This window comes from Eriocheir sinensis, chromosome 34 (assembly GCF_024679095.1).
Source record: "Eriocheir sinensis breed Jianghai 21 chromosome 34, ASM2467909v1, whole genome shotgun sequence".
Taxonomy (NCBI): domain Eukaryota; kingdom Metazoa; phylum Arthropoda; class Malacostraca; order Decapoda; family Varunidae; genus Eriocheir; species Eriocheir sinensis.
This window is the reverse complement of record NC_066542.1, coordinates 15687322-15713775: the sequence shown is the minus strand read 5'-3', so window position 1 is coordinate 15713775 and position 26454 is coordinate 15687322. Positions and strand designations below refer to the sequence as shown.

Here is a 26454-nt window from a genome sequence, read left to right as displayed (position 1 = left end):
AGAGAAAATGAAGGAATGAAAGATAAACATGGAGACGGAGGAAGGGGAAAAGAAAGGATGGAAGGAAAGGAGAGAAAATGACTGAAGGAAAGAAAAACAGAAAGGGAGAAAGAGAAGTAAAGAAGAAGGAAAGGAAAGAGTGGAGGAGAAAATAAAGGTAGGAAAGAGAAACAGACGTATATGAGGAAGGAGAAAAAAGATTGAAAGAATAGAGGAGAAAATGGGGGAAGAGAAGAGAAAAAGAGAGGCGGAGGGAGGGAAAGGGGAAAGATGGAAGGAATAGAGGAGAAAATGAGGGAAGGGAAGAGAAAAAGAGGGACAGAGAAAGGAAACAAGAAAAGACTGAAAGAATGGAGAAGAAAATTAAGGAAGGAAAAAGAAAAACGAAGGAACAGAGGAAGATAAAAGAAATGAAAGATGGAAGGAAGAAGGAGAAAATGAAGCAAGGAAAGACAAACAGAGAGACAAAGAAACGAAAGAAGAAAAGGATGAAACGAATGAATAAATGAAGGTAGATAAAAGAAACAGAGGACCGGAGGAAAGGAAAAAGAGAGGATGAAAGGAAAGGAGGAGAAAATGAAGAAATATAATTGTACCAGCGGGGCGGAGAAAGGAAAACGAGAGCGGTGACAGGATTAAAGGAAAGAGAAAAGTAATAGAGTGAGGAAGGAAGGAATGGAGACAGGAAGAGAGGAAGAGACAAAGTTATTAGGCGGGAAAAATAATTGATGGAAGAGAGTTACATGACTGGGAGTGGAAGGAAAGAGGAAATATAGGAGGTAATATGGAAAGAAAACGACGGAGAGGATCAAGAATGGAAGGAAGGAAGAAGGAAAAGTAAAAAAAAAGGAGAAAGATAAAGGGCGGAACAAGGAAGAGAAATTAATAAATGAAAGGAAGAATTGAGAATGAAAATGACAAGAAAATGATAATGATAATAATAATAATAACAATAAATGAAGCCAGTACTACCATGTCGAAATTGCGATGTTATGTCGGAATTTTAATGATGTAGGATGTAAAATTATATACTCTCTCTCTCTCTCTCTCTCTCTCTCTCTCTCTCTCTCTCTCTCGGTAACTTTTAATTCTTTTCGCGTTCCCTCTTTTCCTCTTTTCTCCTTTCCTTCTACGCCGCCGCCTTTCAATTTCCTCTTTTAATCACATTCTGCTCTTTATCTCCCTCCCTCTCTCCTCACCTCTCCTTCGTTCGCTCTCTCTCAATATTTTCTCCCTCTAATTTTCTTTCATTTCTCCTCCGTCACGCTCCCCTCTTCCCCTCTCTCTTTCTTCGTCTTCTTCCATTTTCTTCCCCACTATTCTCCCTCGCTTCTTCTCTCTCTTCTCTTTCTCTCCGCACTTTCCTCCCACCCCACCTTTGTTCACCTTTCATTAAGAAGACTCTCTCTCTCTCTCTCTCTCTCTCTCTCTTCCTCCTCCTCCTCCTCCTCCTCCTCCTCCTCCTCCTCCTACACGCTACCGCCTTTCTGCCCCTCTCTCTCTCTCTCTCTCTCTCTCTCTCTCTCTCTCTCTCTCTCCTCTCATCTCTCCTCCCTCATCCTGTACCTTTTTTTTTACTTAATTTTCTTCTTTTTCCTCCTCCTCCTCTTCCTCCTCCTTCTACTCCTCCTCCTCCTCCTCCTTTCTTCCTTCCTTTCTTTCCTTACTTTTCTTCCTAACTTTTAGAACTTTGCCCACTTTCAAAAATGTCATTCTCTCTCTCTCTCTCTCTCTCTCTCTCTCTCTCTCTCTCTCTCTCTCTCTCTCTCTCTCTCTCTCTCTCTCTCTCTCTCTCTCTCTCTCGCCATCTGATCAATGTAGAATCACTTATTTTTAAGGACAGACCACCTAGTCTGGACCTTGGGGTCTGTGTGGTCTGATTTTCTATGTAATTCTATGTTTTCTATGTAATTCTCTCTCTCTCTCTCTCTCTCTCTCTCTCTCTCTCTCTCTCTCTCTCTCTATCTCTCTCTCTCTCTCTCTCTCTCTCTCTCTCTCTCTCTCTCTCTCTCTCTCTCTCTCTCTCTCTCTCTCTCTCTCTCTCTCTCTCTCCTTCTCCACTCAACCTTCTCACCATTACGTTCCTCACATTTCCTCCCTTTTCCTGCCTCCCTATTCAATCCCCTGCTCTCCCCTGCTTACCCATGCCTCCTTGCACCCTTCCCCTGCCTCACCTTGCCGCCGTTGAAGCCCTTCCGCAAGCAGGAGAGGCAGGCGGTGTGGAAGCAGGAGAGAAACTTGGGTCGGTGCGAGCCATCATCGTAGCGACGTCCACACCCCACGCACGTCAGGACAGAGCGCAATGGTGTGGCCAACCCCTCCGTCACGCTGGTCCGGGGGCCTACAGAGACACGCACGGAGGTTAATAGACACGTACAGATACAAACACGCATAGAGATTCATAGATACATACAGGTACACAGATATAGAGGTAGATAGACACACGAGGCATCAATACAAATAGGTTTAAGGAGTATTTAAAGTGTTCTGGGGTTAAATTATGGCTATAGAGATACATAGACACACATATAGATATTAGATACATAGGTTGATAGTTAAGTGGCATAGTAACCTCAATACAAGAAGCTTATAGACGTTTTAATTCAACGATAGAAGAGTTTTGAGATTGTTTTGGGGTTAGGTCAGAGGCCAAGAGATACACAGACACAGACAGACACGTAGACACACATATACATATACAGATACAGAGATTGATAGTCACAAACATACAGGCGTCAAGACAAGCAGGTTTATAGTCGTGAATTTAATCAAAGGGAATATTGTTAGCCGTATCTTTTATTTTACTTCCTGGGATTTTGTTTCTTCCTATTTGTGCTTTGTGTTCCCGTTGTCCGTCTCCATTATCCTAGCACAACACACACACACACACGTACACACACCCGCATTACAGAGCCACACGCAAACTCACACACACACACACACACACACACACACACACACACACACACACACACACACACACACATACACACACGTACGTTTACAAATGAATAGACAAGAATAATGATAGCTAGGTGCACACGTCGATACACACACACACACACACACACACACACACACACACACACACACGTCTACACGCCACGCACACACACGTAGACAAAAGAATACACGCTCATCAGGTCCTGAACACGTATGGCTGACTTTTCGTGTCGGTAATGAGCTTATTATGCTCACTCACACACACACACACACACGGTCATGCATTTTTCTTCACTTTCTTTGATCATATATACTTACATTGTTATGCTAATTGTTGTTGTCGTTATTTTTGTTGTTACGATGTCATTATTATTATTATTATTATTATTATTATTATTATTATTATTATTATTATTATTGTTATTGCCATTTTCACTCACTAATATTTCACTAACCCAACTACTACTACTACTACTACTACTACTACTTTTATTTCTACTACCTTGGTCACTATTTCCCCCACTATCATCATCACCACCACCATCACCAGCAGGCTACAAGTATATGCATTTTTACCGTCGAATAATATGGTTTGGGTTTAATATCTCTTACCGACTTGCTTCAGCGCGATAAAACATTGTGTAAGTTTCAAATTTCAGCTCCTTTGTATTTTTCTTCTTTTCATTCTCTTTCATTTTTTTTTCTTTCTTTCTTTCCTGTCATTTTTCGCTTCTGTTCTATTCTTAGAACGTCGAATTTATAATCCCTGAAATAATAGCCATGGAACAAAGAGAGAGAGAGAGAGAGAGAGAGAGAGAGAGAGAGAGAGAGAGAGAGAGAGAGAGAGAGAGAGAGAGAGAGAGAGAGAGAGAGAGAGAGAGAGAGAGAGAGAAGAGAAGAGAAGAGAAGAGAAGAGAAGTGAAGTGGAGTGAAGTGAAGTGAAGTGAAGAGCGAGAGCGATTCTTCCCCCTCATTATCCAGCTTCTTCTCCTCCTTATCCTTCATTTCCATTCGAAAGTTTGGGAAGCTCTCGAGATGGATCGCAAATTTCTTTCGCAACTCTCGACTCGGCGCCGTATTTACATCTTATTGACTGGATCCCCAAAACAGTCGTGATCTATCTCTGCAGGCTTTCTTTGTATCCCGAATATATATTAGTTTTTTATAAGGTCTTTGATTCCCCTTTTTACCTTTTGCCATTCACATTCTGCTTCCTGAGAGTTGAAATTTGGTTCGGTCTTTTGTTTCTCCTAAGGCTTCATTTGATTAGTTGGGTAATGGTCGGGATTTGCTTTAACCCGTCCGCTGCGATTGTCATGGATTTGCCCCTCAGTGGTAGCCTGGTCACATAGTCCCAGGTCTTTCTCTGCCTCTGTGGTGGATAGTGGAGTGTTTCCCATGTCGTATTGGTGTGCCGGATATCCCCTTTCAAGGTGCAGGACTTTATATTTTCTTCATTGAATTGTGGCACACACTTTTTGTTCCATTCCTGTAGCTTGGTGATGTCTTCCTTTAGGAAATCCGCAGCCAAGGATTAAGAATTTAGTTATATGTATGTAGATAGATAGATAGGTAGATAGATAGATTAATAGACAGATAGATAGATCAGTTTCAAATAAAATGTATTGTGTAACTTGGCTTTTTGGTTTTTGTCAACGTGCAATAATTTTTGTTAAGGATTTAAATAATTGTAATATATTCCTTTCTTCGATGTGAATTTCGTTATACCATTAATATTTACGCGTTCATTTGAGGTATTAATACGACAACGAGCATAAACAAAATAACTTCTTTTTCTTCCCCATCATAATCTCGTAAAAAAAATCAACACGCCTCCATTCTGCTCAACTTACGTTTCACAAAAAAAATATCAAGTAATGCACGGGAGTAATTATCATCAAGGCCTTTTCTTACCTTTGTGAATGTGTACTCGAATAAGAAAATAATATAATTACTTCAATTTTCTTCCACATCAGAATCTCGTAATAAATTCAACATGCATCCATTTTGCTGGTTACGTTTCACCTGAATTCTCAAGTAATGTCCCGAAATTCTCCCCATCAAGGCATTTTCTTACCTATGTGAATTTTAACTCGAATAAGAAAAAAAAAACTCCCTTCACTTTCACAATCTCGTAATAATTTCAATATTTTTCCCTTCTCCTAAAGTAACGTTTCACCTAGGCAAAAATATCAAGTGAAATCATCAAGTAAACCATTTCACCTTAATTATCGAGTAAAATCATAAAAATAATCGCCGACAATGCCTTTTGTTATCTATGTGAATTTTAACTCGACGGCTGCAGGCACACGGAGATAAATAGTTTCCCTTACCTTCCTCAGTTTTCCCTTATAGCGTCTTCCCAGCGAGTGACTCCGTGCCGGCCATCCGCTGCTCTTTTGTTTCCTAATTGTCTCGTTACTCCCCAATGTGGACGTAATGGACGGGAACATAAAATAGTCTTTCCTTTCTCCCGGACAAGATTGTGGAGTTTATTGTCGTTTCTGCCTTTCTTTTTTGCAACTTTGGACTCTGCTAGTTTTTTGAGGGTGGGGCGGACGTTGACTTATGTATTGTTTTGGTTTTATTAACTCCCTCCCGTTTCTTTAATTCTACGGCGATGTAAGAATATTTTAATGAGTACGAGTTATATTAGTCTTGTATCTTCAATATCATCAAGAATTCACAGTGTGCTAAATATCTGTGACTGAATGATTTTAATTTTGTGTTGCGAAAGACTTGTATTCACTGACCCTCGTTTCCTTAATTCTACGGTAATATAAGAAAAATATAATTAGTATGAGTTATTTTAATTTCACATCTTCAGTATCACCAAGAATTGACAGTGTACTAAATATCTGTGACTGTGAATGATTTTAATTTTGTGTTGCGAAAGACTTGTATTCACTGACCCCGTTTCCTTAATTCTACGGTAATATAAGAAAAATATAATTAGTATGAGTTATTTTAATCTCACATCTTCAGTATCACCAAAAATTCAGTGTACTAAATATCTGTGACTGAATGATTTTAATTTTGTGTTGCGAAAGACTTGTATTCACTGACCCCCGTTTCCTTAATTCTACGGTAATATAAGAAAAATATAATTAGTATGAGTTATTTTAATCTTGCATCTTCAATATTATCAAGAATTCACAGTGTACTAAATATCTGTGACTGTGAATGATTTTAATTTTGTGTTGCGAAAGACTTGTATTCACTGACCCCCGTTCCCTTAATTCTACGGTAATATAAGAAAAATATAATTAGTATGAGTTATTTTAATCTTGCATCTTCAATATTATCAAGAATTCACAGTGTACTAAATATCTGTGATTGTGAATGATTTTAATTTTGTGATGCGAAAGATTTGTATTCAATGACTCCCGTTTCCTTAATTATACGGTGATGTAAGAATAATGTAATAAGTATGAGTTATTTTCATCTTGCATCTTCAGTATTATCAAGAATTCATAGTGTACTAAATATCTGTGACTGTGAATTATATTGATTTTATGTTGTGAAAGATTTATATTCATCGACTCCCGTTTCCATAATTCTAAGGTAATGTAAGAAATTTTTTATTAATATGTGTTTTATTAATCTTGCATCTTCAGTATTATCAAGAATTCACAGTGTACTAAATATTTGTGACTGTGAATGATATTGATTTTATGTTTTGAAAGATTTATATTCATCGACTCCCGTTTCCATAATTCTAAGGTAATGTAAGAAAATTTTTATTAGTATGTGTTTTATTAATCTTGCATCTTCAATGTTATCAAGAATTCAGTGTACTAAATATCATAACTCTCCGTGTCTTTCAGGATTGCGTTTCTTTTTGGTTTAAACATGAAAATAAAGTAAAAAGGCTCATAATGCGTTGCTCTAGCCATCACATAACACCACAATAGGGAATTACCACCTTTTTATAGTTTCCTCTATTCAACGAGCACACAATGGACCGTATTGGCTATAACAGGCAGCGCCACATGTGGCCAATCAACTCTAAGCTGTATTTTCCAGAGTTCAAGTTATAGACTAGAGTGCGTCTGAGGCTGTCTCAGCCATGATGCCGCCTTCGCCCCAAACCGATGATTGCACACACTTCACTCCTACCCGATTCAGTTTTTTTCCATGTCAAATAGTAGAGTCAGGAAATCTGGTAGGAGTAAAGTTTGTGTAGTCATTTGCTTGGAGCGGTGGTGGCACCAAGGCCTTATTTTAATTGTATCCTGGAGGCAGCCTCAGACGCACTCTAGTACATAACTTGAGTTCTATGGAATGTACTGCTTTGACAGTTCACTGAGTGGCCACGTGTGGCGCTGCCTATATAGCCAATACGGTCCATTCACAGTCTTTTTTTTTTAGTATGCATGTGCGTGAGTGTGTGTGTTTCATCTTCATTTTGAGTCGATGAGGATATTTTGCTATCCCCAACTCAGAACTTGCGTCACACCACCCTTTTTATGTGTGTGTACGTGTGTTCGTCTGTCTGCTCTTCATTTTAAGTGCGTGACGATTGCAAAAACTCATTAGCCTTGCATCACGCCGGTTATTTTTGGCTCTTAATTTTACTGCCAACGAACAGAAGAAAAAAAAGTTCAACCTACACTCGGCTCGCGTTATTTTAGTCCCCCGCGCCACAAATGTGTTCTGAGAGAGAGAGAGAGAGAGAGAGAGAGAGAGAGAGAGAGAGAGAGAGAGAGAGAGAGACTAATCCCATCAAAAAGAATATAAGCCTTTTTTTGTGTATGTACGTGTGTGTGTGTGTGTGTGTGTGTGTGTGTGTATACTAGAGACAGAGACCCAGCAAGACAGAAATAACAGAGATAGAGATAGATAGGGCAAGAGAGAGAGAGAGAGAGAGAGAGAGAGAGAGAGAGAGAGAGAGAGAGAGAGAGAGAGAGAGAGAGAGAGAGAGAGAGAGAGAGAGAGAGAGAGAGAGAGAGAGAGAGAGAGAACAAAGGAAAGAAAAAAAATATGAAGAAAGAAAGAGATTTTTACTTCGAATCGTATGAAAACAAACATAGAGAGCTCAGATTAGCTCGGCGTGGGCGTCTGTCAGTAAGGGATGAATGGAAGGCATAAAAAAGTGCACCGGAGGAGAGAGAGAGAAAAGAACGCAGGCGATTATGGCAATTAATCAAACATATAAGCTCGGGTGGAGAGAAAATAACGTAGAGTATTGACGAGCGCAGTCAACGAAAAATATTACCCAGAACTAGATATTGCACTTGGAAAGATAAATACGGAACAATTACGAAATGAAAGCGATATGGAAAAAACAAAACACGCTTACAGAATTAAAAGAATAGTTTCGTTAAGGGGAAGAGGCTGCAGAGGTGGATAGAGGAGCAGGGCGGATGTAGGCTGGAGTATAGAGGTGGATGAAGAGAGGGGAAGGAGAGAGTGCAGAGGTGGATAGAGGAGGAGGGTGGATGAAGTGCAGTGGTAGATGAAGAGAGGAGAAGGGTGGATGTAGGGTGAAGTGCAGAGGTGGATGAAGAGAGATGAAAAGAGGGGAAGGAGAGAGTGCAGAGGTGGATAGAGGAGGAGGGTGGATGAAGTGCAGTGGTGGATGAAGAGAGGAGAAGGGTGGATGTAGGGTGAAGTGCAGAGGTGGATGAAGAGAGAAGGTTGGATGCAGGGTGGAGTGCAGAGGTAGATAGAGGAGGAGGGTGGATGGAAGTGGATGGAGAGAAGAGAAGAGTGGATGTTTGGTGGCCTGCAGAGATGGGTGGATAAGGTAGGGTGGACACAGGGTGGACTTCAGAGGTTAATTTTGATAGATGAGAAGGGTGGAGAGGGATGCCACACACGAGACTCCACCAATAACCTTTCCTTCTGCATCATGTTATTGGATGGACTGATGGAAAATCCCCTTCCCTTTTTTTTCCCCCTTTACCTCGGTTATTAATATGATGGATGCACTCCCTTCATACCCTCCCAGTCGTGTCATTGGTTAACCTTATGCAGCAGCCCGTTCCCATTCCCTACATGTGTATCGAATCATTGGTTACGTTAGGTTAGGTTAGGTTACGTTAGATCAGGTTAGGTTAGGTCAGGTTACGTTAGGTTAGGTTAGGTTACGTTAGATTAGGTTAGGTTAGGTTAGGTCAGGTTAGGTCAGGTTAGGTTACGATACGTTAGGTTAGGTTAGGTTAAGTTTCTGATAGATAAGCTGTTTCATCTTTCTCCTTCAGGAAAACAGTAACCACCTGGCGGGTACTTAAGAGGACATTACAAGTGGGTGATGGCTTCGAGATGGGAGAAGTGGAGCTTATGGATCAGGTAAGATTAATTGATGGTAATTAGTAGGTATCATTAGCTCTCATAAGTATACTACTGCTACTTCTCCTCCTCCTCCTCCTCCTCCTCCTCCTCCTCCTCCTTTTCCTCCTCCTCCTCCTCCTTCTCCTCTTCCTCCTTCTCTTATTACTCCTGGTCATCCTCCTCCTCTTCCTCCTCCTTTTCCTCCTCCTTTTCCTCCTCCTTTTCTTACTACTACTGCTACTACTACTACTACTACTACTACTACTACTACTACTACTACTACTACTACTACTACTAATAATAATAATAATAATAATAATAATAATAATAATAACAATAATAATAATAATAATAATAATAATAATAATAATAATAATAATAATAATAATAATAATAATAATAATGTTAATAGTTATAATAGTAATAACATTAATACTCCCCATCATTAGCGAGCGTGAGAAGGCTTGCATACCAGACAGGTGATATACGAGAATTAATTAAGCTGCACCTGTTCTAAGCCGTGGTTGTAGTGTTGTAATCAAGCCGGAGTCGCCCTAACACCAGCAGGAGGAGGAGGAGGAGGAGGAGGAGGAGGAGGATGTATGTGAGGATTAATTACGCCGTGTGTTCCCGTTGTAATTACACGGCAGTTGCAGGACAGTGTTGCGCGTTACGGCCGTGTGTTGCATAAGGTCACGAGGCCCTTGGGAGGAAATCATTGAGCTGGGTCGGTACTCTCAAACACTTGCTTCTTACATCAGCTATCTCTAAAGGCCAAACAGGAGATCGCCCGGTTACTCATGAGTGTTCTTTTACGTTCATGGTACAGAATAGGGGTCAAACAGCCACCAGGATCATAAAACTACCCACAGAAAGGCCCATAACTCCTACGAAAGCCTATCAGGGTCTTAAAACTACCCCTGGAAATCCCCATAACTCCTACGAATGCCCACGTTCATAAAACTACCGCTGGAAATGCCCATAACTCCTACGAAAGCCCACCTGGGTCATAAAACTACCCCTGTAAATGCCTATAACTCCTACGAAAGTCCACCAGGTTCATAAAACTACCCCTGGAAAGGCCCATAATCCTACGAAAGTCCACCAGGGTCATAAAACTACCCCTGGAAAGGCCCATAACTCCTACGAAAGTCTATCTGGATCTTAAAACTATCCCTGGAAATGCCATAACTCCTAGGAAAGTCCACCAGGGTCTTAAAACTACCCCTGGAAATGCCCACAACTCCTACGAAAGCCTTGTCAAATATATATATATATATATATATATATATATATATATATATATATATATATATATATATATATATATATATATATATATATATATATATACGACTATGCCTATGCCGCTCCTTCGCTCGCTAGAAACAGAGACCGTGATATTTATGTTTGTGTTACTAAGATCAAGAATATATAAACACTAGAAACACAGACCCAAAGACACAACACACACATGATCAGCTTGTGTTACTTTATGTTGCTGTTGACACAAAAACTCCGCGATTGTTGTCTGTATACGTGTTCCAAGGATCAAATATATAAATACCAGAAACATGAGGAGAAAAACGTAACACACATACGATCGTCTTTTGTTACTTTCTTTTGCTGTTGACATTTTTTGTGTGTGTTGCTAGGATAAAAAATATAAATACCAGAAACATGAGGAAAGAAACGCAACACACATACGATCATCTTTTGTTACTTTCTTTTGCTATTGACATGAAAGCTCCGTGATTTTTTTTTTGTGTGTGTTATTGGGATCAAGAATATAAATACCAGAAATATAAATACCAGAAACATGAGGAGAGAAACGCCACACACATATACGATCGTCTTTTGTTACTTTCTGTTTACGTTCACCGCGTCTATAAACAGGCAATAAAGAGCCTCTAGTATTGGTGTTGATATTAAAGCCTAGTAAATTTTTGTTACGAGAATGAGGAAAACAGTCGCCAAAAACACGCAAGTAGATACAAACAACCCACACGATCGGCTTTTGTTACTTTATTATGATGTTCAAAGCGTCCATAAACAGGCAATAATAGACACTCTGCGGGTGCTGTTAATATTAAAGCTTAGTCATAATAGATGGCAAAAACACGAGTACAGTCAACCCACACGATCGACTTTTGTTTCTTTTTTATGGAGTTCAAAGCGTCTATAAACAGGCAATAATAGACATTCTCCGGGTGCTGTTAATATTAAAGCTTAGTGATAATAGATGCCAAAAACACGAGTACAGTCAACCCACACGATCGACTTTTGTTTCTTTTTTATGGAGTTCAAAGCGTCTATAATCAGGCAACAATAAGCACATTCTGATGGTGCTATTGATATTAAAGCTGCCTGTTTATTGTTGTTATTATACTGAAGGGAAGATAATCAACACCAGAAAACAATACACACATACAAAAAAAAAGCAAACACAATCGGTCGGCTGATGTTATTATACGATTTTCTTTTATTCAGGAAAGGAAGCAGCTCAAGGGCAACAACAACAAAGAAAGTATAGAAAAAAAGCCCCGCTAATCGCTAAAAGTAAAGAGTGGCCAAAAGAGAGGTCAATTTCGGGTGGAGATAGTGCTGTGTTGAAGAAAGCGCTCTGTACAAAACTGCCTTGGTGGTATTACGTGTTAGAGGAAGCAATAAATGAAATAAAACTGAATGGGAGACTAAATGCTCAGCTAATTCCAACACATATTGCTCATCGTTAGAAGCAATTATACGTAAAAAGGTGCAAGAAACAAACAAAAAAACAGCGATGCGTAAAATAAATATAAATGTTTAAAAGAAAAGAACACTGATTGATGGACATTAATTGCAAGGGAAAGAAAAAACATGTAGCAGGTTCGGTAAAATATACGCTGGAATAAAAAAACGAACAAACAAACAAACTGATGGCTCTAAAATGTAAGGAAGAAAATAAATACGCGATAAACAACGATAAATAACAGACAGAAGAGAGAGAGAGAGAGAGAGAGAGAGAGAGAGAGAGAGAGAGAGAGAGAGAGAGAGAGAGAGAGAGAGAGAGAGAGAGAGAGAGAGAGAGAGAGAGAGAGAGAGAGAGAGAGAGAGAGAGAGAGAGAGAGAGAGAGACAAAAGAGAGAGAGAGAGAGAGAGAGAGAGAGAGAGAGAGAGAGAGAGAGAGAGAGAGAGAGAGAGAGAGAGAGAGAGAGAGAGAGAGAGAGAGAGAGAGAGAGAGAGAGAACATAGATAGAGAACAGAGAGAGACAGAGAACAGAGACAGAGACAGAGAGAGAGAGAGAGAGAGAGAGAGAGAGAGAGAGAGAGAGAGAGAGAGAGAGATAGAGAGAGAGAGAGACAGAGACAGAGACAGAGAGAGAGAGAGAGAGAGAGAGAGAGAGAGAGAGAGAGAGAGAGAGAGAGAGAGAGAGAGAGAGAGAGAGAGAGAGAGAGAGAGAGAGAGAGAGAGAGAGAGAGAGAGAGAGAGAGAAACGTCAGCAAGTCATAAAAAAAAGCAACAGAACGTCAATAACTTCTCCATTTCACAACTCCGATTTAGCGGGAGGAAGAGACAAACTATTTCAGGGTTCAAGTCGGATCAAGTCGAGAATCCACCTTAACCCTAGAACACTAACCTTCAAAAAAAGTCACACCACCACTAACCATGGGTATATCATACCCGATTTTGAAAAAAAAAGGAAAAATATTAAATGTAAAGCTTTAATGAAATAAAATTACATGAAGGGACTTCAAGCTTTTTACCTTGACTTAACAATAAGAAGAACTGAAAAAGTATTCTTTTAATATGAAAATCAGGTACTGAAAAATGTTACTAAAAATAGGAAAAATTTTCAAAAATTTAAAAAAATTCATAAAAAAAAAAAGCCTTTCCAAACTTCTCGTACGGCCTCCCAGGTCCTGTGACCCACTGCACAGGTGATCACTAAAAATGTGCGTATTCACTATCATGGGGATGTGGACAACATCCTGTATCACTAACCATGGGTATGACGTACCCAAACGTAAGCCTACAACAGAGGTGAGCAGAGAGAGCGAGACGACGTGACCTTCCCTTACACTGTCAAGCGGGCACATGAAGCTACTGAGGAGGTGGGCACCCTCAGAGCACGGGAACCGTACACATTTGCATTGACGTCATTCGCTCCGGGTACCTCATACCCATGGTTAGCGTTCTAGGGTTAAGAAAGATCGAGAGACGAACACTTATACCCTTCGAACCTAAGTAAAGAGATTACGATCCCACTCCTCTGATCTTTCTTGGGATTCTTGGCTCTCGCTTTCCTTATCTTCTCCCGTCTTTTGTTTCTCGTTTTCTATATCTCTCTGCCTCTACTTCTTCTCTTGATCCTCTTTTCGCTTCTTCCTAATCTTCGTATTCGTGCAGTGAAGAGGTGAAGGGAGAAGAGCAAAGGGATGGCTGGAAGAAGAGGAAAAGAACGTAAAGAAGAAGTATAGTTTAGAAGTAAAGAAAGTTGAAGATAAAGTAAAAGATAAAAAGGAAATAAAAAGTAAAAAGTTCCAAGCATCCTTCTTTTTCTTCTCCCGCTCCTTACTGTCTTCTTGTCCTCCTTGCCAGTTTCGGTTTTTCTTCAGTCACTCTCCTTTTCCTTCTTTCTTCTGCATCCTTTTCATTCACTTCACTCCACTTCAAATCCCACTCTACTGCAGCTCTTACCCCTCCTCCTCCTCCTCCTCCTCCTTCGTGGATAAGAGATTGGCTTACCAGGAGAAAACGAATTTTACTCATTGGACAAGCTTTCAAGTGGCTCTTCGTCACTAGCGGAATACTGCAAAGACCTGTGCTGGAACTCATTCTGTTTATCGTGTTCATCATCATCAATTTGCGTTGGGGCTGAATTCCTGGGGGTCACTATTAGCAGTAACTCGAAATATACAAAGCAGTTTAAGTCTGCCATGCGATGTGATGCAGTACAGACATCGGCCGGAGATTTTTATTTTCTCTCAAGCCGAGTCGTCCTTCCGGCAGAAATAGTTTTTTTTTTTTACAACAAAAAAGTCGGCACAAGGGCAACGAAAAGAGTGTACAAAAAAAGCCCGCTACTCGCCGCTCCCACAACAGAAGATAGTATAGAGTAACCAAAAGAGAGATCAATTTTGGGTGGAGATGTGTCTTGATACACTCTTCTTGAAGGAGGTAAGTCATAGGCAGGAGGAAGTACAGACGAAGGAAGGCTGTTCCAGAGTTTACCAGTGTAAGGGATGAAAGAGTTAAGATGCTGGTTAACTCTTGCATAAGGCGTTTGGACAGTATAGGGATGAGCAAGAGTGGACAGTCGAGTGCAGCGGGGCCGCTCGAGGGGGGCAGGCATGCAGTTAGCAAGTTCAGAAGAGCAGTCAGCGTGAAAATATCGACAGAAGATAGAAAGAGAGGCAACATGGCGGCGGAATTTAAGAGGTAGAAGACTATCAGTAAGAGGAGGAGAGCTGATGAGACGAAGAAGCTTAGACTCCACTCTGTCCAGGAGAGCTGTGTGAGTGGAGCCGCCCCACACGTGAGATGCATACTCCATATGAGTTGGTTTTTATACAGTAAAGAAAACTACTCAAAGGTATACTAAACAAAGGAAACACGAAAAAGCCTGCCAGGCGGTGCTCCTTCAAAAACAAGCAGAGGGAGTGACAATGATTCACTGCTTTGAAAATTGCCTTGACCGTTATTATGTTGCTTTACTATTGAACTGAACGCGCGTACATACATAAAGTGCTTAAAGGTGTTCCGCAGATCACTGAGGAAAAGATTAAGGCAGTAGTAGCAGTAAGTAGCGGGCTTTCTTTTTTTTTCATTATTGCTTTCTATGTTTTACGCCCTTGCACTGTCTCCTCTGCTGTAAAAAAATAAAAAAAAAGAAGCAGGCAACCTCGTCATGAGTCAACACACACTCTTTGTCGCCTGATCTTCCAAGCTTTCTCGTCCCTGTCTTCCAAACGCCGGCCGGTCGCCCCATCCTGTTGCCTCTCTTCTCTTCTCTCCCCTTTAAAGCAATATTATGAGAGCGGAGGCCCCGATTCAAAGGGAAGAGGAGGTGTGTGTGGGTGCGTGTGTGCGTGTAGTGTGTGTTTGTGTGTGTGTGTGTGTGTGTGTGTGTGTGTGTGTGTGTGTGTGTGAGCGCAGGAGGTTCCGGATGAGAGTAATGGCCGCAAGTTATGATTGGAAAAGTTGGCACAGTCGAGAGGGAATACAAGGGAACTGTTGACAGACTGTGGGAAGGGAATGGGAGGGCACGGGAGAAAGGGGCGGGAAGGGGAGGAAGGATCTCAGGGGCTCTGGGCGCTGAGTGGCTCAATAATACAAAGGTCACAACTTCTAACCTGCTCATCCTAAGTTCAAACCTCGTCCATTGGCGTAAGAGATTGAAAAGGAAGGGAGGGGAGGGGAGGAAAAGATCGGAAAGGTCTTACACAATACAGAGATCATGACTTCTGACCTGCTAATCCTAAGTTTGAAACTCGTCCATTGGCGTAAGGGATTGGAAAGGAAGGGAGGGGAGGAAGGGGAGTGAAGTGAAGGGATGGGGAGGGGAGGAACGGTCTTGGAGGCTCTGAGCTCTGGGTGGTTCAGCGCGATACAAAGCTCACGACTTTTGAACTGCTAATCCTGGGTTCGGAACTCGTCCATTTGCGTAAGGGATTGGAAAGGGAGGGAGGGGAGGGAAGGGGAGGAAGGTGAGGGGAGGAGAGGGGAGGGAAGGGAAAGATAGGAAGGGTCTTGGAGGCTCTGTCCGCTGGGTGGCTCAACAATACAAAGGGTCGCAACTTCTGATCTGCTAATCCTGAGTTCAAATCTCGTCCATTGGCGGAGGGTATTGGAAACGAAGGGAAGGGAAGGAGAGGAATGTTCTTGGTGGCTCTGTGCTCTGGGTGGCTCAGCGATACAAAATTCACGACTCTTTGATCTGCCAATCCAGGGTTCGAATCCCATTCATGGGCGTAAGGTATTGAAGAGGAGTGTTTCGTAATAGTGATCCTGCCTTGGGTATGACATTATAAATTATCCTCCCTCCTCTTTATCATCCTCTGAGCCTAAGGTATTGAAGTGAAGTGTTACGTAAAGTGGATTATGTGTAAGTAGTGACATGTTTATATAATCTCTTCCTTTTCTTTATCCCTATCCTCATCCTCTTCTTCCTCGGCTTCATCATCGTCGTCACTGCGGTCACTATACATACATATACATTCAACGATATTTTTTTACTTGCAATTCCTTCGTTACACATCAAACACTGACACTGTAATAGCCTTTCTGGGAAGTATAGGGGAGACCAAGGCTAGCTGCACGCATGCGGCACCATTGGCTACATAGTACATAAGCTGCAGGCCACCTCGGACAAGCCTCTGCAGCTAGGGCAAGAAAACCGATTTTAGACCTCTTTAGTAATTATTCTCGCTTTTAAGTAGATCTTCATGCACCTTGAAGAAAGCATAACACAGTTAACCTCACTTGATTATTTGAGATTGCTGTCTTCATGCTTGATTTACGTGTAGACATTGTTTTCAAGAGTTTGATTGCATGACCTAAATTGCGTCGGAAAGTAAAAAGGTCGGGTCGGGGCTAGTTATTACAAGGTGTAGAATGCAAAGAATGTACAATTGGGGATGATTGTTGTGTATACCACTCTGTGATACAAGTGGTGGATAAAAGAGAGAGAGAGGGGGTTAGTTGGGTGAATGACGTTGATGATTTGAGGTCAGCTAAGACGTGAAGAGTTTGAGGTTAGCTAACGTGAAGGAGGAAGGATCAGCACTTGTTACAGATCATTATTAATCTTGAGCAAGTTTTATTCTGTTTATAAGTTTTCCTGTTATCACTTGATCGGAAAGTATGTTTCTTTACTTAATAATTCATTGTATTACCTACTTTGAATTGCTGACTGGTGTTCGTAATAAAGCTTTTCCATTTCATATTTGTAACAACTTATCCCGTGGTCTGCAACAACATGACCCGCGTATGGGGCAAGTTGCATGCAATGAGTTAACACTATATATTTTGTGTAGACGTTATGACAAGTGATGAAAGGTGGTGAAGGAAACACGAGCTTGGGAACGAGTATTTACTCCTGACTAGTTTCGCCTTAGTGGGCTTCTTCAGAGGAATAAGAATAATAATCATTCCTCTGAAGAAGCCCACTAAAGCGAAACTAGTCAGGAGTAAACACTCGTTCCCTAGCCCGTGTTTCCTTCACCACCTTTCATCACTATATATTTTGCTATTTCTCAGGAATGAAAAATATTAAGTTTCTGTTTAATGGTAAGAATAATGGTACGAACTTTCAGCCGTAGGATTTTTTTTAATTTTTTATTATTATTCTGTATAGATTTTCATCGGGTAACAAAAATGCTAACATTGTAATAACTAACCCAGGTCTCCATAGCTTCAATAAGGAATCAAAACCCTTTCACACGTAACCCTCCATAATATAAACACTCCCGGATCCCTTTTAATTAACAGGCTCATCCCAACACCCCATTCCCTTTAGCACACAGCGTTAATGAAATCGGCGATAAAACTAATAATTATAATCTCTCGTATTGTTTCCCCGTTTATATTATTTATGTACCTTTTCTTTGAACCGTCTTTATCATCTCTTCTTCCATCTCCTTTGCATCTCTTTTACTCTCTCTTTCACCATCTTTACCCATTTCTCATAATCCCAAGTTTCTTTTCTTTTATTTCTTTGCCATCTTTCTTTTTTTTCTCCTTCCTCATATGCCCAAATTTCTTTCTTTTTTCTCTTTCTCTTTTTCCCTTCTCATTCCCATTTTTTTCCCCTCTGTCGTCTCTCTTTTTCTTTTTCTTCATAAACCCAATTTTTTCCCCTTTCTTTTTCTTCTTTACCATTTCCCTCTGCTCTTTTTTTCCCCTTTTCCTCATAATCACAATTTTGTTTCCCACTTTTCTTTATCATCTCTCCCATTTTCCCTCTTCCTCACACAAAGCGCCTGCCAAAACCCATCTTCCTTTTTTTTCCTTTTTACCATAATCTCAACTTTCCCCCTTCTTTCTTTATCATCCTCTTTTTCCCTTTTCCTCATACAACACGCCTGCCAGTAACCATTTTCCTCTTTTTTTTCCTATTTCTCATAATTCTAATTTTTTCCCCCTCCTTCTGTATCGTCTCCCATGTTTCCCCTTATTCCACATAATCGCAAGTTTTTTTTTCTATTCCTTATTTCCATCTCCTTTTTTTTCCCCTTTCCTTTCACAAAACGCCTGTTAGTAACCATGTTCCTATTTTTTTTCCTCATAATCTCGATTTTTCCCTTTTTTTCTGTATCATCTCCCTTATTTCCCCTTTTTCTCATAATCCTATTTTTTTCAATTACCCTTATTTCGATCTCTCTCTCTCTCTTTTCCCCTTTCAATACTCAATACGGCATCCAGTAACCATATCCTTCTTTTTTTCTTTTCCTCATAATTTCTATTCTTTTTCCCTTTTCCTGCATCATCTCCCTCGTTTCCCTTTACCTCATCATCCCATTTTTCCCACTTTCCTTTATTCCGACCTCCCTCTTTTTCCTCTTTCATTTCATATAACACAGCATCCGGACATCCATTTTCCTTTTTTTTTCTTTTTCTCATAATCCCAATTTTCCCCTCTTTCTGTATCATTTCCCATTCTTCATAATCCAAAGTTTTTTTTCCCTGTTCCCCTTATTTTGATCTTCTTTTCCCCTTTTCCTCACAACACGCCCGCCATTAAGCATCTCCCTTTTTTCTCCTTTTCCTCATAGTCTATTTTTTTTCCCCCTCTTTCTGTATCATCTCTCATTCTTCATGATCCCAAGTTTTTTTGTATCCATCTCCCTCTTTTTCCCCTTTCATCTCACAACACGCCCGCCAGTAAACATCTCCCTTTTTTCTCCTTTTCCTCATAGTCTAAATTTTTCCCCTCTTTCTGTATCATCTCCCATTCTTCATGATCCCAAGTTTTTTTTGTATCCATCTCCCTCTTTTTCCCCTTTCATCTCACAACACGCCCGCCAGTAAACATCTCCCTTTTTTCTCCTTTTCCTCATAGTCTCATTTTTTCCCCTCTATCTGTATCATCTCCCATGCTACATGATTCCAAGTTTCTTCTTCACTTTCCCTTTCCCTTTCATCTCACACAACACGGCTTCCAGTAATCACTTTCCCCCTCGTGCGCTGTTTCCCCCTCTCTGAATACTAGTTTTTAATTCATAAGCTGTCCACCCCTTTACGCCCTGTTATAAAACCTGCATGGAGGGAAAAGCGAACGTGAAGGGGTGAATAAACAAACACAGATAGGGAGAAGAAACAGGATGGCAACGGCTGGGAAACAAATGACGAACGGCTCTTTTTTAAGGGTGCTTGGACAAAAGGGGTTTATTCTTTGGTTTGAGGTTTTGAGGTCAGCTGCGTAGGGGGTTAGTTAGGTAAAAGACGTTAATAATTTGAGGTCAGCTAAGACGTGAAGGGTTTGAGGTTAGCTAAAAGTTTAAGGTTAGGCTCGGTTAGGTTGAATGTCGTAAACGGTTAAAAGTCTTAGGTTTGAAATAGGTTGATAAAAGGCTCAGGACGTTTGTAAAAGGTTAGGAAAGTCTTAGAATGTTTGAAATAGGTTAGTAAAAGTCTTAGGTTGTTTGAAATGGGTTAGGAAAAGTCTTAGGATGTCTCAAATAGGTAAGTAAAAGTCTTATGATGTCTCAAATAGGTTAGTAAAGTCTTCGGATGTTTGAAATAGGTTAGTAGAAGTCTTCGGATGTTTGAAATGGATAAGTAAAAGTCTTAAAATGTTTGAAATTGGTTAATAAAAGTCTTAAAATGTTTGAAGTAGGTTAGTAAAATCTTAGGATGCCTGAAATAGATTAGTAAATGTCTTTGAATGTTTGAAATAGGTTAGTAAAAGTCTTTGAATGTTTGAAATAGGTTAGTAAAAGTCTTAGGATGTTTAAAATAGGTTAGTAAAATTCTTAAAATGTTTGAGATAGGTTAGTAAAAGTCTTAGAATGTTTGAAATACGTTAGTAAAAGTCTTAAAATGTTTGAAATAGTTTAGTAAAAGTCTTAGGATGTTTGAAATAGGTTAGTAAAAGTTTTAGGATGTTTGAAATAGGTTAGTAAATGTCTTAGGATGTCTGAAATAGGTTAGTAAACGTCTTAAAATGTATGAAATAGGTCAGAAAAAGGTTTCGGATGTTTGAAATAGGTTAGTAAAAGTCTTAGAATGTTTGAAATAGGTTAGTAAAGTCTTCAGATGTTTGAAATAGGTTAGTAAAAGTCTTAGAATGTTTGAAATAAGTTAGTAAAGTCTTCAGATGTTTGAAATAGGTTAGTAAAAGTCTTAGGATGCTTGAGATAGGTTAGTATATGTCTTAGAATGTTTGAAATAGGTTAGTAAGAGTATTAGGATGTCTGAAATGGGTTAGTAAAAGTCTTAAAATGTTTGAAATAGGTTAGTAAAGTCTTCGGATGTTTGAAAGAGGTTAGTAAAAGTCTTAAAATGTTTGAAATAAGTTAGTAAAAGTATTAGGATGTTTCAAATAGGTTAGTAAAATTCTTAGGATGTTTGAAATCGGTTAGTCATTCCTGTCATCGAGTGAATGAGAGAGATACACGAAGACAGTTTGAAAAAAAAGACAACGTATGCAAAATGGAAAACAAAATACAACGATGAAAACAGAAGAAATTACCGATGTTTAGAAATAGATTAGTCATTCCTGTCGTCCAGTAAATAAGAGAGTAACGAAGACAACCTAGGAAATAAAATAAAAAAAACGAACGAATGCAATATGGAAAACAAAATACAACGATGAAATCAGAAGAAATTACCGATGTTAGAAATAGGTCAGTCATTCTTGTCATCGAGTAAATAAGCGAGAAACGACGACACACTGGAAAACTACAGACGAACAAATGTAATACTGAAAGCGAAATACATCGATGGAAACGAAAGACAATAACGAATTCAATATGGAACACAAAATACAACCATGAAAACGAACATAGCTACATAGGAAGCGAGGAAAACAAGTGAACAACGAATTTGACACGAAACGAAATACCGCGAAAAATAATATGTTCGTTTTAAAAGTAATTCGATCAGTTTGTTTTTCATTTACCCATATCTTTATTCATTTATTTCATTTATTCGCCTTCATTCAGTTCTTTTTATATCTGAGTTTTCCGAATAGTTGATCGCCTTGAGATATTCACTAACGGATACTCCCATCTGTTTTTCGTAGGTATGTGTCAGACCGTTTATTTAAGGTATTTAGGTAACAAACAGGCAAAGGAAGAGACAAACAAGCAGACGGAAAAGGACTAAAACATCAGCGACCTCCTCGTTTGGCGAAGGCGAGGGATAATAAAGTAAAAGATAAAATAAATAAAAGGGATAAGTGACGTTCTGGATGCCAATGATTCAAGATTATGTAAAGTAAGGATATAAAGAGAGAGAGAGAGAGAGAGAGAGAGAGAGAGAGAGAGAGAGAGAGAGAGAGAGAGAGAGAGAGAGAGAGAGAGAGAGAGAGAGACAGAGACAGACAGATAGATAGACAGACAGACAGACAGACAGAGAGAGAGAGAGAGAGAGAGAGAGAGAGAGAGAGAGAGAGAGAGAGAGAGAGAGAGAGAGAGAGAGAGAGAGAGAGAGAGAGAGAGAGAGAGAGAGAGAATGTGGAAATGCGATAAGGGAAAATATATATAAAAAAACGAGACAGTGAGAACCGAACCGAACCGAACCGAAACAAATGAAAATACAAACAAACCAATGGAAAGCGGAGATGAAAGGAAGAGAGGAAGATTACAGGATCACAAATGTAAAAGAAAGAAAACAAATATATGTGGCCAAAAAAAAAAATTCGGATTATCGCAGAGCAAAGAGGGGAAAACAACAACAACAACAACAACAAAAAATAGGGAAAGAGAAGCCGAACAAAGTGATAAAAAAGAGCAACAGAAAGAATCGAACACAATATTTGGGGGTCAGGGATTAAGGGGATTATCCGTCCTGTCAAAAATAAATGAAGTAAAAAGAGAGACTGACGAAAAATAAGGAAAATAGAAGACACGAAGGGAAGCAATACAAACTGCCGGACGTAGGCAGCTGATAGATAGATAGATTGATAGGGAGAGAGAGAGAGAGAGAGAGAGAGAGAGAGAGAGAGAGAGAGAGAGAGAGAGAGAGAGAGAGAGAGAGAGAGAGAAATAGGTAGACAGATAGATAAATAGATATATAAATAGATAAATAGACTTACAGACATATGTAGATAGATACATACATACATAACATACATATATAAATAGGTAAATTGATTGGTAGATACATAGGCAGCTAGATAAATATAGAAAGATAGATAGGTTGATAGAAAGATAGATAGACCGATAGATAGTTAAATAGACAGAGAGATATGCACATAAATAGATAAATAGATAGGTTGGTAGGTTTTAAGTAGGTAGGCAGGTAGGTAGATAAGTAGATAGATAGATAAATAGATAAATAGATAGATAGATAGATAGATAAAGACATGTTGAGAGCTACACATAGACAAAGGAAAGTGAAAGTAATTGGTCATTGAAGGAACACCAACAGATAGTAATAACAGCAAACAGGAGCCAAAACATGTACGCTGCATAGAACCAAACAAAGTTATCAATGAAAAAAATAAAGGAATAGTAAGTTGCATCGTCACGTACAGACAAACAACAATGACTGACCAACAAGCAACAGGCGAACAAAGGGAACCAGAAGCATAAAATCATTGATAATTCCACCGAAAGAGAGAACGACTAACACAGAATAACACAAATAAAAAAAATATAATAGTAAACTTCATCGTCACGTACAGACAAGCAATGACTGACCAACAAGCAACAGGCGAACAGAGGGAGCCAGAAGCATAAAATCATTGATAATTCCACCGAAAGAGAGAACGACTAACACAGAATAACACAAATAAAAAAAAATATAATAGTAAACTTCATCGTCACGTACAGACAAGCAACAAGGACTGACCAACAAAACAGGCAAACAGAGGGAACCAGAAACACAAAATCATTGATAATTCCACCGAAAGAGAGAACGACTAACACAGAACAACACAAATAAAAAAATATATAATAGTAAACTTCATCGTCACGTACAGACAAGCAACAAGGACTGACCAACAAAACAGGCAAACAGAGGGAACCAGAAACACAAAAGCATTGATACTTCCACCGAAAGAGAGAACGAATAACACAGAATAACACAAATAAAAAAATGCAATAGTGAACTGCATCGTCACGTAACACAAACAACAATGACTTAACAGCAAATACAAACAGACAGAGGGAACCTTAAACACATAAAAGCATTGATAGTTCCACCAATAGAGAGAAAGAGAGAGCCTGACTAACAGCAAACAGTATATACGTTAACCCCAAAGAGAAATAAACAGTAGGATAGTATACAGTAACAGAAACAAAAGGGCAATTACTTTTTTTACAGCAAGGGAGGAAGCTCATGGGCAAAAACAATAACAACAACAACAACAGAAAAGCCCTCTAGGCACTGCTCCGATCAAAACTGGAAAGAACGAGAGGTCAAAAGAGAGATCAGTTTTGGGCGAAGATTAATAAGTAAACAGTAGAAGTAGCAACATCAGCAAACAGCGAACTAATGCATAAAAAAGAGCAAGATAAATAAGTAAACGGTAACTCATCAAGCGGCAGTAGTAAACAAACAAAAAAATAAAGCAAACCCCAAATGGTAAACCCTTGTAAAAAAAAATGTTCCTGTTCTTGGTCCCTCCCTTGTAAAAAAAATGTTCCTGTTCTTGGTGCCTCCCTTGTAAAAAAAATGTTCCTGTTCTTGGTGCCTCCCTTGTAAAAAAATGTTCCTGTTCTTGGTCCCTCCCTTGTAAAAAAATGTTCCTGTTCTTGGTGCCTCCCTTGTAAAAAAAATGTTCCTGTTCTTGCTTCCTCCCCTGTTGTAAAAAAAAAAAGCTAACAACAAACAGAATCAGGAGTAAATAAGCAAGTAAACAAGAGCGGGCAGAGAAATAATATACGCTAATTAATTTAACAGAAACAAAAAACAAGAATATTCTGGCCAAAACTCAACGAATGACCGGGAATGCAAAACTAAACTAAACTACCCAACGAAAAGGCTTAACCATCACAAAACAGCCAACAGACAAGTATGCTAACCAAACATAAATAGCCGAGGAGACAGAAAACAGCCAACCAGAATGCTAAACTAACACGAACTTGCCCACGAGAATGCTAAACTTATACGAACTTGCCCACGAGAATGCTAAACAAAGATAAAATAGCCAACGAAACAAAGCAGCCCACGAAAATGCTCAAGGAACACGAAGCAGCCCACGAAAATGCTAAAGGAACACGAAGCAGCCCACGAAAATGCTAAAGGAACACGAAGCAGCCCACGAAAATGCTAAAGGAACACGAAGCAGCCCACGAAAATGATAAAGGTACACGATCTAGCCCACGAGAATGCCAAACTAACACAGGATTGCCCACGGGAATGCTAAACTAAGAGAACCAAACAAAGGGAGTAAACGAAAAGGCTAAACCACCACAAAACAGCCCACGAGAATGCTAAACTAACACAGGATAGCCCACGGGAATGCTAAACTAAGTGGACCATAATAAGAATGCCAACCAAACATTTATAAATTGCCAATGAAACAAAAAATAGCCAGAAGAAACGTAAAACAGCCCACGAGAATGCTAAACTAACACGAACTAGCCATGAGAATGCTAAACTAACACAGGATAGCCCACGAGAATGCTAAACTAACACAGGATAGCCCATGAGAATGCTAAAGGAACACAGGATAGCCCACGAGAATGCTAAACTAACACGAACTAGCCATGAGAATGCTAAAGGAACACAGGATAGCCCATGAGAATGCTAAACTAACACAGGATAGCCCATGAGAATGCTAAAGGAACACAGGATAGCCCACGAGAATGCTAAACTAACACAGGATAGCCCATGAGAATGCTAAAGGAACACAGGATAGCCCACGAGAATGCTAAACTAACACAGGATAGCCCATGAGAATGCTAAAGGAACACAGGATAGCCCACGAGAATGCTAAACTAACACAGGATAGCCCATGAGAATGCTAAAGGACCACAGGATAGCCCATGAGAATGCTAAACTAATACATGATAGCCCACGAGAATGCTAAACTAATACAGGATAGCCCACGGAGATGCTAAACTAAGAGGACCAGAGCAAGGGAGGAGTGAGCATAGGGTGTATACTCACTGGGTTGGCCGTTTTTCTCGGGCGCAGCGAGACGGAGGGGACTCAGCACTCTGGCCACACTCATCCTTAGCGCTCCCCGACAGCACCACACTTTGCCTGCTTGACTGCTGATCCCTGCTGACTACCCCGCTCTCTCTCTCTCTCTCTCTCTCTCTCTCTCTCTCTCTCTCTCTCTCTCTCTCTCGCTCGCTCTATCTTACATTCACCGTTTTTTTCTCCTTTTCGTGTCTGTTTCCTTATTTTTTTGCCTTTTTTTCAGTCTCTTGCGTGTTTCTTCTTCTTCCTGGTGTTTTTTTTTTTTTTTACTGTCGCGTGTTTTTGTTTTTTGTTGTTGCTGTTGTTGGAATTGTCTTTGTTTTCGTTTCAGCTCAGTGAGTTTTCAGCATTTCTCTCTCTCTCTCTCTCTCTCTCTCTCTCTCTCTCTCTCTCTCTCTCTCTGTTCGAGCTCTTTTTTCTGTCTTCTTTCGTATTTTTCACGCTCTTTTCTTCTTGTCTTCCTATTTTTCTAGTTTTTTTACTTTTTTTTTCTTCGTTTTTCTCTTCTCCCACACTTTCTTATTTTCTCTCCTTCAATCACTTACTCGCTTTCATTACTGCATATACTTGTCTTCCTATCTCTTTAATCTTTCTTACTATGTCTCTGTTTCTCTCTGTATCGATCTCTTTTAAAACCTGTAAGCCTATGAGCAAAGGAAAAAAAAAAGGTAAAGAAGAAAGGTGTCAAAAGCGAAGGGAAGGAAAGATAACATGACAAAGGGGATTCGATTCTCTGTGTCTCTATGGGTTGGTGATGGTCGTCTGTTTTTTTTTCTTTCCTTTATTTTCTTTTGTTCCAACTCGCCGTCTTCTTTTTTTCATTTTACCATTTTTCGCTTATTGATCGTCCTTTGTTTCCACTCTTTGATTCTGATTGTCCTTTTGTGTTTATACTTTTTCCCTCACTGATTGCTCTCCACTGTTTGTTTTGTTTT

The 26454-nt window shown here is 39.7% G+C and overlaps 1 protein-coding gene across 4 annotated transcripts in view; it reads right to left on the bottom strand.

Moving 5' to 3' along the window:
- Positions 1–26454, bottom strand: part of LOC127007146 (uncharacterized) — an 89866-nt gene that overhangs the window by 21983 nt on the left and 41429 nt on the right. For 3 of the 4 annotated variants that reach the window (XM_050877819.1, XM_050877818.1, XM_050877821.1), the window contains exons 2-3: positions 25484–26163; positions 2175–2341 (exon numbers count right to left, since the gene is read on the bottom strand). In XM_050877819.1, coding sequence (XP_050733776.1) covers positions 2175–2341; positions 25484–25547 — 231 coding nt within the window. In that variant the 5' untranslated portion in view covers positions 25548–26163. The remainder of the gene's footprint in view (positions 1–2174; positions 2342–25483; positions 26164–26454) is intronic. The other variant, XM_050877820.1, reaches the window with a different exon arrangement.